General features: G+C 36.5%; 3 protein-coding genes across 3 annotated transcripts; all 3 read left to right on the forward strand.

Moving 5' to 3' along the window:
• On the forward strand, positions 1–585 carry LOC149386929 (uncharacterized). The gene is made up of 3 exons (XM_089624420.1): positions 1–58; positions 148–251; positions 343–585. The coding sequence occupies exons 2-3, from the start codon at positions 150–152 to the stop codon at positions 433–435; spliced, it is 195 nt and encodes a 64-aa protein (XP_089480546.1). The 5' UTR covers positions 1–58; positions 148–149; the 3' UTR covers positions 436–585.
• Positions 586–2,841: 2,256 nt separating this feature from the next.
• Positions 2,842–8,156, forward strand: LOC149386930 (casein kinase 1-like protein HD16). The gene is made up of 16 exons (XM_089623301.1): positions 2,842–3,431; positions 3,967–4,095; positions 4,224–4,297; positions 4,434–4,503; positions 4,606–4,661; positions 4,927–4,998; positions 5,094–5,188; positions 5,282–5,348; positions 5,643–5,772; positions 5,860–6,078; positions 6,179–6,321; positions 6,509–6,683; positions 6,768–6,858; positions 7,281–7,438; positions 7,536–7,724; positions 7,826–8,156. The coding sequence occupies exons 1-16, from the start codon at positions 3,348–3,350 to the stop codon at positions 7,883–7,885; spliced, it is 1,812 nt and encodes a 603-aa protein (XP_089479427.1). The 5' UTR covers positions 2,842–3,347; the 3' UTR covers positions 7,886–8,156.
• Positions 8,157–10,325: 2,169 nt separating this feature from the next.
• LOC149386931 (kinase-like protein) lies at positions 10,326–12,815 on the forward strand. Its single transcript, XM_089624506.1, has 7 exons — positions 10,326–10,792; positions 10,909–11,051; positions 11,239–11,413; positions 11,502–11,592; positions 11,922–12,079; positions 12,170–12,358; positions 12,481–12,815. The coding sequence occupies exons 1-7, from the start codon at positions 10,634–10,636 to the stop codon at positions 12,538–12,540; spliced, it is 975 nt and encodes a 324-aa protein (XP_089480632.1). The 5' UTR covers positions 10,326–10,633; the 3' UTR covers positions 12,541–12,815.
• Positions 12,816–14,017: the final 1,202 nt, after the last annotated feature.

A 14,017-nucleotide genomic window follows, 5' to 3' on the forward strand; every position in this document is an offset into this window, starting at 1 on the left:
TCATTAAATTGAGGAATTTGATAGGCTTGGGCTTTTAGCAGTTGGCATTTTTGTATAGGTAAGTACGCAAATATCTTGGTTTTGTTTATTCCCTTTGTTTATTTGATATCCAACTTCACTATGTAGTTTTGGGCCTTTTATTTGTAGCTATGAAGTCCAATAGTAACAACAACTCTCAAACACAAGAAAAGCCCACGAAGCCCAATTTCAGGCCCGCGAAAGATGACACAAAGCCAGTTCTCCAAGACCCGGTAATTTTAGTTTTAAATATATTTTTTTATGATAGTAATAATAATTTATTGCAATTAATTAATTTATTTTTGTTATTTTTATGATTTGTAGATATTGAGGTCGGACCCGATTGAAACAGAGGAAGCTGTGCTTCGCTTGCCTTCCTTTCCCTCCGTCGCACCCAAGGATTCAAAAACTCATTAATGTGTTTTGTATTTATGTATTATGTAAATAAATATTTGTGTATTTCGACTGAAATGAACCCCTCACTTAGTTTCGTGTTACATATAAAATAAAATTGAACATTTGCACGACTTATTGTTATTATTGTCCGATTATTTATTTTTAAGTTTTCATTAGATCATTTTAGATAATGGGCTCCAGTTAAGTGGGCCGTGACAACATAATTGGTTAGAATTAAACAAGGAAATTTGCTTCAATGTCACAAATTCGTCGGATTTTTGCATTTGTGTCACAAAATTGTCAAAATTGCATTTATGTCACGTATTTACATTCGTGTCACATGTGCAAATTTCAAATTACTCTCTCTCATCATTCTCTCTCATCATTTATTCTTTTTATTAGTTACTCCATGTCTTCTGAATTTTTACAATACCTCATTAAAAATTACTTCATTTTCTGCTAAAACTTTCTAAATTTTTTGCGTGTGACTTATTTGCAATTGGATTGCCAATTTGTGACATAAGATGCAAATACCACTATTAAATAAGCAGACACGTTTGTTTGTAAATTATAGATAAAAAGATTCGATTATTTGTATTTGTAAAATAAATAATTAGTATAAATTAATTTAAAACATATACGGTGTTTTAAAAAGTAAATATGCGATTAATTTTTTTATTACTTCTCAACTTTGTAAAATTCACACATAAATCATTATTATCATAAATAAAATGAATTCGCATAAGTTAATCTTAAAAAGAAACAGGTACGAAGTAAGTTTGTAGTGTAAAAATTTACAACTATACAAGTTCTGTAATGCAATGATATAAAGATTTATAAATTAACTAAAAGTTTCCAAAATTTAGAATTGACAAGACAATTATGTTACATCTTACTAAGTCACATGTATAACGGGAATCATAACCCTCTAACTAACATACCCATATGGTTGATGACTGATTTTACTTCAAACATTCCACTTATTTTGATTATAAATTATTTTATTTACCTCTACTAGAATGATCTAAATTTTAAAGAAAGACGAGATTCGTGAAATTATTAAAACTAGGTGAGATTTGTAGAATTAGCAACTTATAACTATTGTTGTCAGTATCTCTTTCAATCTCTAGCAAGCAAAAAAACAAGATAACATGCAAAATAAATAATATCAAAATTTTGAAAGGAATATACAAAAATTATGTTGACATAGAGACGAGTACACGTGAGAATATATATATTTTGTACCAAACATAAATATATAAAGTTTTTACGGCATATTTTGAGTAAACTTTTGTTGTTGATAATTAGTTACTTCACATTACTATAACTTTTTATTTTTAATAAAAGTAAATAGCGACAAAAATACTCAAAAGTTTAGGTGAGCTCTCCTCTTCGAGATTGCCTCCATCGCCTCGAAAATCACCACCGAGACTTGATGGGCTGTCTGAGCTCCGACGATCTCTTTGTTCCGCCGAATTTCTCCATTGCGATTCGACGGCCTGTCCGTCGCCGTCGAAAGTTGTGAAAGCTTCTCGAACAGCTTTTCCATCATCGGCTCTTTCTTTGCCTTGAATATTCTTCCCCTTAACATCCCGACTCTCCTTTTCAGCTCCTCTGCGGCATTGCCGCTGTCCTCTTCCATCACTAGCTCGCCCTCAGATTCTTCGACAGGTTTATCTCTCTTCTTACTTTTCTTGTTCTTCTTCGCCTTGTTGATGTCGATTGTGATCGAACTGGCAAAACGGGATAGGAGAGTTGGGTTGAATTGAATGAATAGTTTGATAACACAACTCCTCAAACAATTCTCTTCCACCATGATAACGAGGATCAGCGGAGTGGGGGGATTTATGCGGTGCTTCCGTCGCAAGTGGAGAATTTTGTATATATATGTTTGTTTGTTTGTGTGTGTATATACTATACATATGTGCGTTTGTGTATTTGTCTATGTGTATTTTTAATTGTTTAATTTAATAAAAAAAATTATTTAAAAATCACTAATCACATAATTATGACACGTGGACTTCCGTTAAACATAAAAGTCAAAATAACAACGGTAAAACTAAAAACTAATATCACGTATTTTACTCGCCGAAAAACAAAGTAATTAAATGTATATATAAAATTTTGAGGATTTTTATGGCCATTAACTCTTTTAATACTGTCATTGGTTTGATAAAAAAAAAAATACTGTCATTGGTATCTCGAGGTATGGGTAAATAATGTAACAATTTTGACACGCTCCTGATAAGTATTTCAAGACATTTTATTTTTTTAACATAAATGTAAAATTTGTTTCAAGTTTTCGAAAGAGTGAAAATAAAAATTTCAAAGTACAGATGGGACCCACCACACCCCCAACTCAAGATGAAATATCATCTCCAAAATGCCACGTCAGCTCATCCGTTGTATCCCTCTTGTGAAATCCAGTTTTTTCTCTGCTCCCATTTTATTTTCCCCTAAAATAAAGAAAAAAAAGGGAAAAGCAAACCCTAATTACTAAAAAATTCTCTGTTCTCAGGCTTCAAAGCAGGAATCATCGAATCGATCCTTCAATTTCACGTCGATGTCTTCGATGATATCTGTATGATGGCCGTCTGGGATTCTTTAATGGTCAAAGCGTCAAGGCCTTCGCGTGGTTCCTATCGCCGCCGAGCTTTTATGGGTTTCAGCGATGTTCAAGCTTCGCCGAGGCCGAGTTTCTAGGTCTTCGAACGGAAATAGAACACGAGAGAGGCGATCGGCTTCGGTTCCCTCCGTCGCCGGAAAATTACATTAAATCAAGGGCCGTCGTGGCAAGAGTCTCCATCGCCGCCGCAGAGAAGCGATTGGGAGCTCGGAAATAGAAGAAGAACAACGAAGAAGTGGTTGTGATTTTGGAGGGCGAGAAAGAAGAGAAAGAGAAATAGGAAGAGAAAAAAGAAGAGAAAGAAATCATGGGAGACGAGAGTGGTGGTTTGAGCGCGAACAGGGCTGCTGGGCAGGAAGATGAAGGCAATACCGTTCCTTTTCCTGAAAAGGTATTTTCTTTTGGCATTGGTTTGATTTGTGTATGGTTTTGGTTTCCGTGTAACACAAATGTCTATTCTGAAATTGTAGATATACGTATCTTATTTGTGTTTTGCGGTAATATGTTGTGCGATTAATGCTCTATTAAGCGGGTACAGTTAAGTAAAGATTCAAAATTCGAGTTAGAATAGCTGATCGGAATACTCTGGTTTGTCATAGGTTGGCATTTTTTTCTCATCAATGTATAGGTTAAGTTTAACAATTGATTTTTCTGCAGTTTTATCGTTTTGAAAGCTTGTTTATTTGGTATCGTCATTTGTGATAATTAGACTGAGAGTATCTGTGTTTTTGTTGAGCTGTATATATTGGGATATGCTAGTTCTTCCGTTTGTGTAGAATATTTACGAAGTCGAGCTTTTCATAAACATGATATGCTATTATTTGAAGCATGGTTGAGCTTTTGTTTGATCTATTCTATGTATGTTGTGTTCCTTATCGTGTCTTTGGATTTACGAATTATTAATTTTTGTTTGTAATTTTTTGAAGGTTCAAATGGGAAGTTCACCTGTATACAAGGTGGAGAGAAAGTTGGGTAAAGGAGGGTTTGGACAGGTGTTTGTTGGTCGACGAATGTCGGGAGGTAATGAACGCGGAACAGGTGCGAACGCTTTGGAGGTGAGTCATAAGCTTTCTAGTTTGATGATGTTGATCCACTAAAATATTTTATAACAAAAAAAATTGATTGATATTACACTTGTTAAAATGGCGTTAGCGCATTCTTAATTAGTTTATCCTATTATCAGGTTGCTTTGAAGTTTGAGCACAGGAATAGCAAAGGCTGTAACTATGGCCCTCCATACGAGTGGCAAGTCTACAAGTACGTATAATAAAAAATTATCCTCTCTTCTGCTCGAATGATGTGATTCAGTTGCGATGTCATTTAAACAGTATCTTTTCTTTAATAACTTGATCGGGTTTTATTTATTTATTTTTAAAAAAATTATATTCGACAGCGCACTTGGTGGTAGTCATGGAGTTCCTAAAGTGCACTACAAAGGTAGACAAGGAGAATATTATGTGATGGTATGATAAACTTATAGTCAATTTAAAATTTCGTTTGTACAATTTTTTTATTTTCATTTTTATTTATGGATTAACTTTTTTTGGTTATGAATATATAATTAGGTTATGGACATGCTAGGACCCAGCTTGTGGGATGTATGGAACACATCAGGTCAAGCGTAAGTAAATCTAAATCAAATCATTAAGCTTGGAGATATGTTTTTGCATGAACTGTAGTTGATTTCTTTTGACAAATGGGTAATTTTACCCCTGCAAGTGGTTTGAAAGTAATATCCAACACATTGAGATTAGTTATGTATGACACAAAGGGAGATCTGTTTCTTTATAGTCCTGATAACAGCAATCAAGTTTATTTTTCATTACATCTTTGCCTGATTAACTCATTGTAAGTATTTGAACTGAAATTTTTGCATGTATATACAGAATGTCTTCAGAAATGGTCGCCTGTATTGCTGTTGAGTCACTATCGATTCTGGAGAAGATGCACGCAAAAGGGTATCTTTTCTGTGATGCAAATTGCTATATATTCACAGCAATTTTAGGGTTTGTTAAGTTTGAAATTGTGACTCATGGATGTCTTGTATTATTAGTTATGTACACGGAGACGTCAAGCCAGAGAACTTTTTACTCGGTCAGCCATCTACAGCACAAGAAAAGAAGTTATTTCTTGTTGATCTTGGACTGGGTGAGTAAATTCGCCCTCTTACGCTTCTGTTATCAATTATATCTCTTACTTCGTTTAGCAATGATCTCTGTCGTTCCATGTTTTTTTTTTCAGCAACAAAATGGAGGGACAGTTCGAATGGACAACATGTTGAATATGATCAGCGTCCGGACTTGTTTAGGTAACTATGAATCTGCTACGACCTCAAGGGTAGTGTCGTAGTTAGAAACTAATAGTTGGTTAAGCAGTTACTTGGTATAAGTAAGAAGAGAGTGAATGGGAAATTTAGGAAATTATTGGGTAAAAAATTGGGATGTTTCCCAGGGGAGAGAACAAGCCTCAACACTTACAATATCTTGTATTTTCCTATTTTATTAGCTATGAAAGATTCAGGGTCTTATCAGAATCATGGGCGTTATATACATTCTACGGCTATTTAACTATGTGCTAATTGTTATCCGTTCACAATTCACAGAGGGACGGTTCGATATGCTAGCGTGCATGCTCATTTGGGAAGAACTGCCAGCAGAAGAGACGATCTCGAGTCCCTTGCGTATACACTCGTTTTCCTTCTCCGGGGCAGATTACCATGGCAAGGTTATCAGGTATTCAATGTTGCTTCCGATTATAGTTGGTTTTCCATTGCCTCATTGTGAGCATCTTTCTTGAGCTTTGTTCTGCTCTCTTGCCAGGGCGACAATAAATCATTCCAAGTTTGCAAGAAAAAGATGATTACTTCTCCTGAAATGCTGTGTTGTTTCTGCCCGGCACCTCTCAAGCAATTTCTCGAGCACGTGGTGAACATGAAATTTGACGAAGAGCCCAACTACTCAAAGCTAATATCTCTGTTTGAGAGTTTGATAGGACCAAATCCGGCTGGCAGACCGCTAAAGATAGACGGTGCTCAAAAGGTATGCATATAAATAGAAAACACGAATGAATCTTCATTTTTAGGCATGTTGCTTGTATAATATACATGTGTTTGGTGGTTATACTTGTAAACAATGCCAGATTATTAGCCAAGTAGGACAAAAGCGGGGTAGACTGAATGTTGAGGAAGAAGATGATGGGCAACCAAAGAAGAAGGTTCGTCTCGGAGTTCCCGCAACACAGTGGATTTCGGTTTACAATGCCAGATTGCCGATGAAGCAAAGGTACATACATCATAGTATGGTTTGATTTATTCTTGCATAACTTTAACTGTTTGGATTCATTTTTAATTGATATCTTGGCTCTAAATGAGTTTTATCTGACACCGTAATTGCTCTATATGTTTTCTGTCACATTAATAAGCATCTTGAATCACATATTAATCAGATTGTGGTTATTGTTGTGTACTAGGTACCATTACAACGTGGCTGATGCGAGGTTGAAACAACATGTGGATAAAGGTGTTGCAGACGGATTGCTTATAAGCTGCGTATCGTCTTGCTCGAATCTGTGGGCACTTATTATGGACGCTGGGACTGGTTTTACAAACCAGGTTCACGAACTCTCGCCGTTTTTCTTACACAAGGTAATTATTTTCCTTTGCACTTTTTAACCACGTGGTCCTAAGACCAGTCTATCACGGCTGAATTTGGTTCTATTCCCAATGCAGAGTTGGATCATGGAACAGTGGGAGAAGAACTTTTATATCAGTTCCATTGCCGGTGCCAACAACGGAACCTCCCTTGTAGTGATGTCAAAAGGTTCGTTCTTTTGTGATAGTTATTACTTATTAACTGTAGTATATGCTTATTGTGCTAGTTAGAGAACTTCTGTGGAGCTTTCAACTTTCCAGGATCCTTATATTGCTCGGGTACATGTTTGTGATGTATTGTCGATTGCAACAATTTTTTTTTTTTTTTTTTTTTTTTTTTTTTTTTTCACAAAAAAGTATTGTTTTCTCTCCATATTTCAACTTCGATAACGACCCACTTGCCTGACATGGAAATTGCTTTTGGGATTTACTTGAGCAACAATTTCTTAATATCACTGGGGTTTTAGTTATTGTTCCATTTTTTCCTTTCCAAATTTCTTGAAGTACTTAGGGTACTGATTTTGGGACTAATATTTACCAGAACTTCTTAGCATGTAAATTCCAAAATATTTGATGTGTGTATTACAACAGGCACCCAATATTCTCAACAGTCGTACAAAGTGAGCGACTCGTTTCCTTTCAAGTGGATCAACAAGAAATGGAAAGAGGGTTTCCACGTGACCTCGATGGCCACCGCCGCTAACCGATGGGGCGTTGTCATGTCTCGCAACGCTGGCTTCAGCGATCAGGTCATTATCATCTCACTATTCTCATCTTCGTTCTTATACGCACGTTCTAATACATATACATACATACATACATACATACATACATACATACATACAGGTTGTGGAGCTCGATTTCCTGTACCCAAGCGAGGGCATTCACAGGCGTTGGGACAGTGGGTATCGTATTACGTCAATAGCCTCAACTTGGGACCAATCTGCTCTCATCCTCAGCATTCCCAAGCGCAAGCCTGGGGACGAAACTCAGGAAACTCTCCGCACTTCTCAGTTCCCAAGCACACACGTTAAGGTGACCAAGAAAACTCAGTCTCTGTGTGTTCGAGGTTTTTTTTATTTTTTTATTTCAAGAGGGTAACGAGAGTTCTCATAATCGGGTAAATGTTTTTGCAGGAAAAATGGTCCAAGAATCTCTACCTTGCTTGCCTGTGCTACGGCCGAACCGTTTCTTAAAGCTGTTACTAGTTTCTGTAACTTGTGTTTTGCCCCATAAATTTTTGGGTTTTACATTAGTTGTAAAAATGGCCTAATTCTAGCCGCAGCGGCATTTACGAGAAAAAGAAAGAATGAAAGAAAAAAAAAATTGCTAGGGTTTTTAGCTGACTGCGGCAATACATGTTTAATTTTTTTGAACTGTCTGAATTTAATCACTTTCCTTCATAGTTGTTAACGCTGACACAAATCTATGTTTAACGATCTATACATATTATATGTATTTTGCCCATCTTCAGGTCTGATGCTATATTACTATAATAATGATGTCGTTTTAACTTTTAACTTCACTATTAGTTCGTTAGGGAGATTAATAATGATGTCAAAAAAATTGAAAGTGGTGAAGATTAATTAAGAATAGTTTTACACTGCTCTTTTGATTTTGGGCAAGTTTAGCCTCTAAAAGCTTTCGATATGTATTCTAGCCGCCTCATAATTACTTCATATTTATACTAAAAAATATAATAAAAGTATTAGTTTACAAGAGTTGTGCTTGTATTTTTTTAACACAATATTTAATGACATAGTTAAAAAAAAAGGTCAAGTACGCAGTAAAAGCTAATTGTTTGCTATATAAAATACATGATTTGTCGTTAAAATTATGAACCGAAACCTGAGGGGCTATGGAGTATGGACTAAAACAAATCAAAAGTAAAGGACTTCAGTAAAAAAAAAAAAATGATTTAGAAGCTAAAGTGCAACCAACCGTTGCTTAGAAAAAAAAAAAAAATCAAAATTGACAAATGAACTTTGGTACGAAAGTGAATGCGTTGCTTGTCCTATATTTGATCATGGTTGATATAACGATTGGGAGAGTTATTTCTCTTTGGATATTTTGTTAATTCTATTTTGGTAATTCGGTGACAGTTATTTTTGAAAGAGCCCCAGAGCAAATAACCACCTCCAATCATTTGACAAGAGGGCAGTTTTTTCTTTTAGTCCTTTTTCCTCACACGACGAAAAAGAAGTTGGTTTTTTTTTTAATCTTTCTTAGCCATCGTTTGGCATAGCTTTGTTTAAAAAAAAAACGCTTTTAAATTCAGTTTTTGGAAAAAAACTGTTTTTTTTTAAACTGACAGGTGTTTGGTAAGCTGTTTATAAAACAGTTGTTGCTGGTAACAAAAGCTGATTTTACGTTTGGTAAAATAAAAATATTATAGTAAAAAGACTAAAATAGACTTAAAATAAATATTTAACAGTGCTATGGATACTCATGTGAGGATATTAAAGTAATTTTATATCAAATACAAAAACGCTTTTTCTAAAAGCTAAGATTCGTAGCTTTTGTGACTCATGTACAATTTTTAAAATCGTTTTTGAATTTTTTTTCTAAAAACTGTTTTACCAAATCAAAAGATTGCAGTTTGGTTTTTGCTAACAGCAAAAACAGGCTTAAAAAAGCTGTGCCAAACACGCCCTTAAACATCGAAAAGAATCCGGGAAGGCGCGGTGGTGGCCGGAAGGATCCGGGAAGGCGCGGCGGTGGCGGTAATCATAGAAGAGGACGTGTTAAGTTTGGATTTAAGAAGACTCATCAACCACATAAGTTGAAGATGTAACTATATCAATATATCTATTTTATTTCATTTTTTAGGATAGAAGATTTGTGAGTGTAGGAAAGTTTGATTTTAATTTTAATTTCCCATTTCTTTTTTAATTTCATAATTGAATGCATTTCTATTATTTAAAAGAAATCAGTGTGTATATATAGTGTTATTTATCAATTTGTTTTCATGTGAGTAAAGACAAAGGTTTGATGTAGACGTACAAGACTTGGATTTGCAAGGTGAACGTAATGTTAATAAAGCTTGATTTAAGGTTAGAGACATGCTCAATAGTCAATAATCATATATATGCAGTGGTGAAATATATACTGGTATTTATAATATGACAGTTTTTTTGTTATTGTTATTAAGTGACCTTCGTTCCTATTTTGAGATTTTGATCTTCTTTACAATTTTTAGTGGTACATAATTTAGCCTAGTGGTTATTATTCCACACCTAAATTTTGCAACCAATTTTAGCTTTGAACCCAAGAAAAATTGCTAGCTGGCCGCTGAAACGAAGTTCAAAGGTTAATTTGTAATGAAAAGAAGTGTGGAGAGTCAAAATGTGAAAGTACCCCAAATTCAAGGGCACGTGAGCCAAATATACAAAATGGAAGGCAAATCCAAGGAAACCAAGTGGACATTTTTTTTTAACATAAATGTAAAATTTGTTTCAAGTTTTCGAGAAAGTGAAAATAAAAATTTCTAAGTACAGATGGGACCCTCCACACCCCAACTCAGGATGAAATATCATCTCCAAAATGCCACGTCAGCTCATCCGTTGTATCCCACTTGTGAAATCCAGTTTTTTCTCTGCTCCCATTTTATTTTCCCCTAAAATAAAGAAAAAAAAGGGAAAAGCAAAGACCCTAATTACTAAAAAAAATTCTCTGTTCTCAGGCTTCAAAGCAGGAATCATCGAATCGATCCTTCAATTTCACGTCGATGTCTTCGATGATATATGTGTGATGACCGTCTAGGATTCTTTAATGGTCAAAGCGTCAAGGCCTTCGCGTGGTTCTTATCGCCGCCGAGCTTTTATGGGTTTCAGCGTTGTCCAAGCTTCACCGAGGCCGAGTTTCTAGGGCTTCGAACGGAAATAGAACACGAGAAGAGGCGATCGGCTTCGGTTCCCTCCGTCGCCGGAAAATTATTTTAAAACATGGGCCGCCGTGGCAAGAGTCTCCATCGCCGCCGCAGAGAAGCGATTGGGAGCTCGGAAATCGAAGAGCCCAACTACTCAAAGCTAATAGCTCTGTTTGAGAGTTTGGTAGGACCAAATCCGGCTGGCAGACCGCTAAAGATAGACGGTGCTCAAAAGGTATGCATATAAATAGAAAACACGAATGAATCTTCACTTTCAGGCATGTTGCTTGTATAATATATATAAATATATATGTCTTTGCTGGTTATACTTGTAAAATGTCACATTGCCAGATTGTTAGCCAAGTAGGACAAAAGCGGGGTAGACTGAATGTTGAGGAAGAAGATGATGGGCAACCAAAGAAGAAGGTTCGTCTCGAAGTTCCCGCAACACAGTGGATTTCGGTTTACAATGCCAGATTGCCGATGAAGCAAAGGTACATACATCATAGTATGGTTTGATTTATTCTTGCATAACTTTAACTGTTTGGATTCATTTTTAATTGATCTCTTGGCTCTAAATGAGTTTTATCTGACACCGTAATTGCTCTATATGTTTTCTGTCACATTAATAAGCATCTTCAATCACATATTAATCAGATTGTGCGTGTTGTTGTGTACTAGGTACCATTACAACGTGGCTGATGCGAGGTTGAAACAACATGTGGATAAAGGTGTTGCAGACGGATTGCTTATAAGCTGCGTATCGTCTTGCTCGAATCTGTGGGCACTTATTATGGACGCTGGGACTGGCTTTACAAACCAGGTTCACGAACTCTCGCCGCTTTTCCTACTCAAGGTAATTATTTTCCTTCTTTGCACTTTTTAACCACGTGGTCCTAAGAGTAGTCTTATCACGGCTGAATTTGGTTCTATTCCCAATGCAGAGTTGGATCATGAAACAGTGGGAGAAGAACTTTTCTATCAGTTCCATTGCCGGTGCCAACAACGGAACCTCCCTTGTAGTGATGTCAGAAGGTTCGTTCTTTCAACTTTCCAGGATCCTTATATTGCTCGAGTACATGTTTGCGATGTATTGTTGATTGCAACGATTTTTTTTTTTTTTTTTTTTTCTCAAATTGTTTTCTCTCCATATTTCCACTTCGATAACGACCCACTTGCTTGACATGAAAATTGCTTTTGGGGTTTACTTGAGCAAAAATTTCTTAATATCACTGGGGTTTTAGTTATTGTTCCATTTTTCATTTCCAAATTTCTTGAAGTACTTAGGGTACTGATTTTGGAACTAATATCTTCCACAACTTCTTAGCATGTAAATTCCAAAAAATTGATGTGTATTACAACAGGCACCCAATATTCTCAACAGTCGTACAAAGTGAGCGACTCGTTTCCTTTCAAGTGGATCAACAAGAAATGGAAAGAGGGTTTCCACGTGACCTCGATGGCCACCGCTGCTAACGGATGGGTCGTTGTCGTGTCTCGCAACGCCGGCTTCATTGATCAGGTCATGTCATTATCATCTCACTATTCTCATCTTCGTTCTTATACGCACTTTCTAATACATACATACATACATACATACATACATATACAGGTTGTGGAGCTTGATTTCCTGTACCCAAGCGAGGGCATTCACAGGCGTCTGGACAGTGGGTATCGTATTACGTCGATAGCCTCAACTAGGGACCAATCTGCCCTCATCCTCAGCATTCCCGAGCGCAAGCCCGGGGACGAAATTCAGGAAACTCTCCACACTTCTCAGTTCCCGAGCACACACATTAAGGTAACCAAGAAAACTCAGACTCTGTGTGTTCGAGGTTTTTTTTTTTATTTTTTATTTTTTTATTTTTTTTTTTCTTCAAGAGGGTAACGAGAGTTCTCATAATCGGGTAAATGTTTTTGCAGGAAAAACGGTCCAAGAATCTCTACCTTGCTTGCCTGTGCTATGGCCGAACCGTTTCTTAAAGCTGTTACTAGTTTCTGTAACTTGTGTTTTGCCCCATAAATTTTTGGGTTTTACATTAGTTGTAAAAATGGCCTAATTCTAGCCGCAGCGGCGTTTACGAGAAAAAGCAAGAATGAAGGAAAAAAAAAATTGGTAGGGTTTTTAGCTGACTGCGGCAATACATGTTTATTATTATTTTTTTTTCTGTCTGAATTTAATCACTTCCTTCATAGCTGTTAACGCTGACACAAATCTATGTTTAACGATCTATACATATTAATATGTATTTTGTCCATTTTCAGGTCTGATGCTATATTACTATAATAATGACGTCTTTTTAACTTCACTATCAGTTCGTTAGGGAGATTAATTAAGATGTCAAAGAAAGTGAAAGTTGTGGAGATTAATTAAGATTACTTTACACTGCTCTTTTGATTTTGGTCAAGTTTAGCCTCTCTAAAAACTTTCAAGGTGTCTTCTAGCCATCTCAGAATTACTTCATATTCATAGTGAGTACTACTAAAAAATATAATAAAAATATGGAAAAATGGCATGAACTAGCCAATTCAAACTATGGCTTTTGCAAAATAGCCATAGTTTCATTAGGTTAGCCAAAATAGCCATAACTCTCTGCAGACCCTCGATCACCTCGCCGCCGGGGATTCTGTCGACCGGGAGGACCATCTCGACTTCCATGCGCAGCACCGCGGGGCCCGGCCGCGGGCGGTGGTCGGCCATGTGGCGGGCGGCGGCGACTATCTCGCCGGCGAGGGAGGGCAGGAGCTCCGGCGACGAACCTTTCCAGCGAGGAAGCCCGCCTCGTCGCCGTAGCGTGACGGAGAGTCGCGAATCTCCGTCGATCTCCTCGCCTTCGCCGCCGTGACGGAGAGTCCGACGGGAGGTAAGATCTGTGCGATTGCGGTAACTGGAAGGAGGTCTGAGAAGAAGAAGATCGGAGAAGGTCGATGATTAAATTTTAAGGCTGAATAAAATCCCTGGACTAAATTAATCCAGCCTGGATTAAATTTAATCCCGATATCTTGTCTGGATTAAATTTAATCCTGCCTGGATTAATAATCGCAGCTTGGCTATTTTGCTTATACTTGATAAACTTTGGCTATTTTGCAAATCCTTAAGTTCTATTTGGCCATTTAGCCGCTTGACCCTAAAAATATTAGGTTTACGAGAGTTGTGCTTGTATTTTTTTAACACAATATTTAAGGATATAGTTGAAAAAAGGTCAAGTACGCGGTAAAAGCTAATTGTTATGTAAAATACATGATCTTTCGTTAAAAGTATGAACCGAAACTTGAGGGGCTACGGAGTATGGACTAGAACAAATCAAAAGTAAAGGACTTAAGGTAAAAAAAAAAAAAAAAAAAAAAAAATAAAAAAGATTAATAAGCTAAAGTGCAACCAACCGTTGCTTAGGAAAAAAAAAATCAAAATTGACAAATGAACTTTGGTACGAAAGTGAATGCGTTGCATGTCCTATAG

Source organism: Urtica dioica, chromosome 8, assembly GCF_054948205.1.
Source record: "Urtica dioica subsp. dioica isolate 48M chromosome 8, U.dioica_male_clone48M_v1_H2, whole genome shotgun sequence".
Classification (NCBI taxonomy): domain Eukaryota; kingdom Viridiplantae; phylum Streptophyta; class Magnoliopsida; order Rosales; family Urticaceae; genus Urtica; species Urtica dioica.

Bases quoted from the DNA above. Each gene is read 5' to 3' on its own strand.
- LOC149386929 (XM_089624420.1), top strand. From the start codon at position 150: ATGAAGTCCAATAGTAACAACAACTCTCAAACACAAGAAAAGCCCACG. The intron at 252-342 runs GTAATTTTAGTT...TATGATTTGTAG, and splicing joins AGCCAGTTCTCCAAGACCCG to ATATTGAGGTCGGACCCGAT.
- LOC149386930 (XM_089623301.1), top strand. From the start codon at position 3,348: ATGGGAGACGAGAGTGGTGGTTTGAGCGCGAACAGGGCTGCTGGGCAG. The intron at 5,773-5,859 runs GTATTCAATGTT...CTCTCTTGCCAG, and splicing joins TACCATGGCAAGGTTATCAG to GGCGACAATAAATCATTCCA. The intron at 6,322-6,508 runs GTACATACATCA...GTTGTGTACTAG, and splicing joins AGATTGCCGATGAAGCAAAG to GTACCATTACAACGTGGCTG.
- LOC149386931 (XM_089624506.1), top strand. From the start codon at position 10,634: ATGGGCCGCCGTGGCAAGAGTCTCCATCGCCGCCGCAGAGAAGCGATT. The intron at 11,414-11,501 runs GTAATTATTTTC...TTCCCAATGCAG, and splicing joins CGCCGCTTTTCCTACTCAAG to AGTTGGATCATGAAACAGTG. The intron at 12,359-12,480 runs GTAACCAAGAAA...ATGTTTTTGCAG, and splicing joins TCCCGAGCACACACATTAAG to GAAAAACGGTCCAAGAATCT.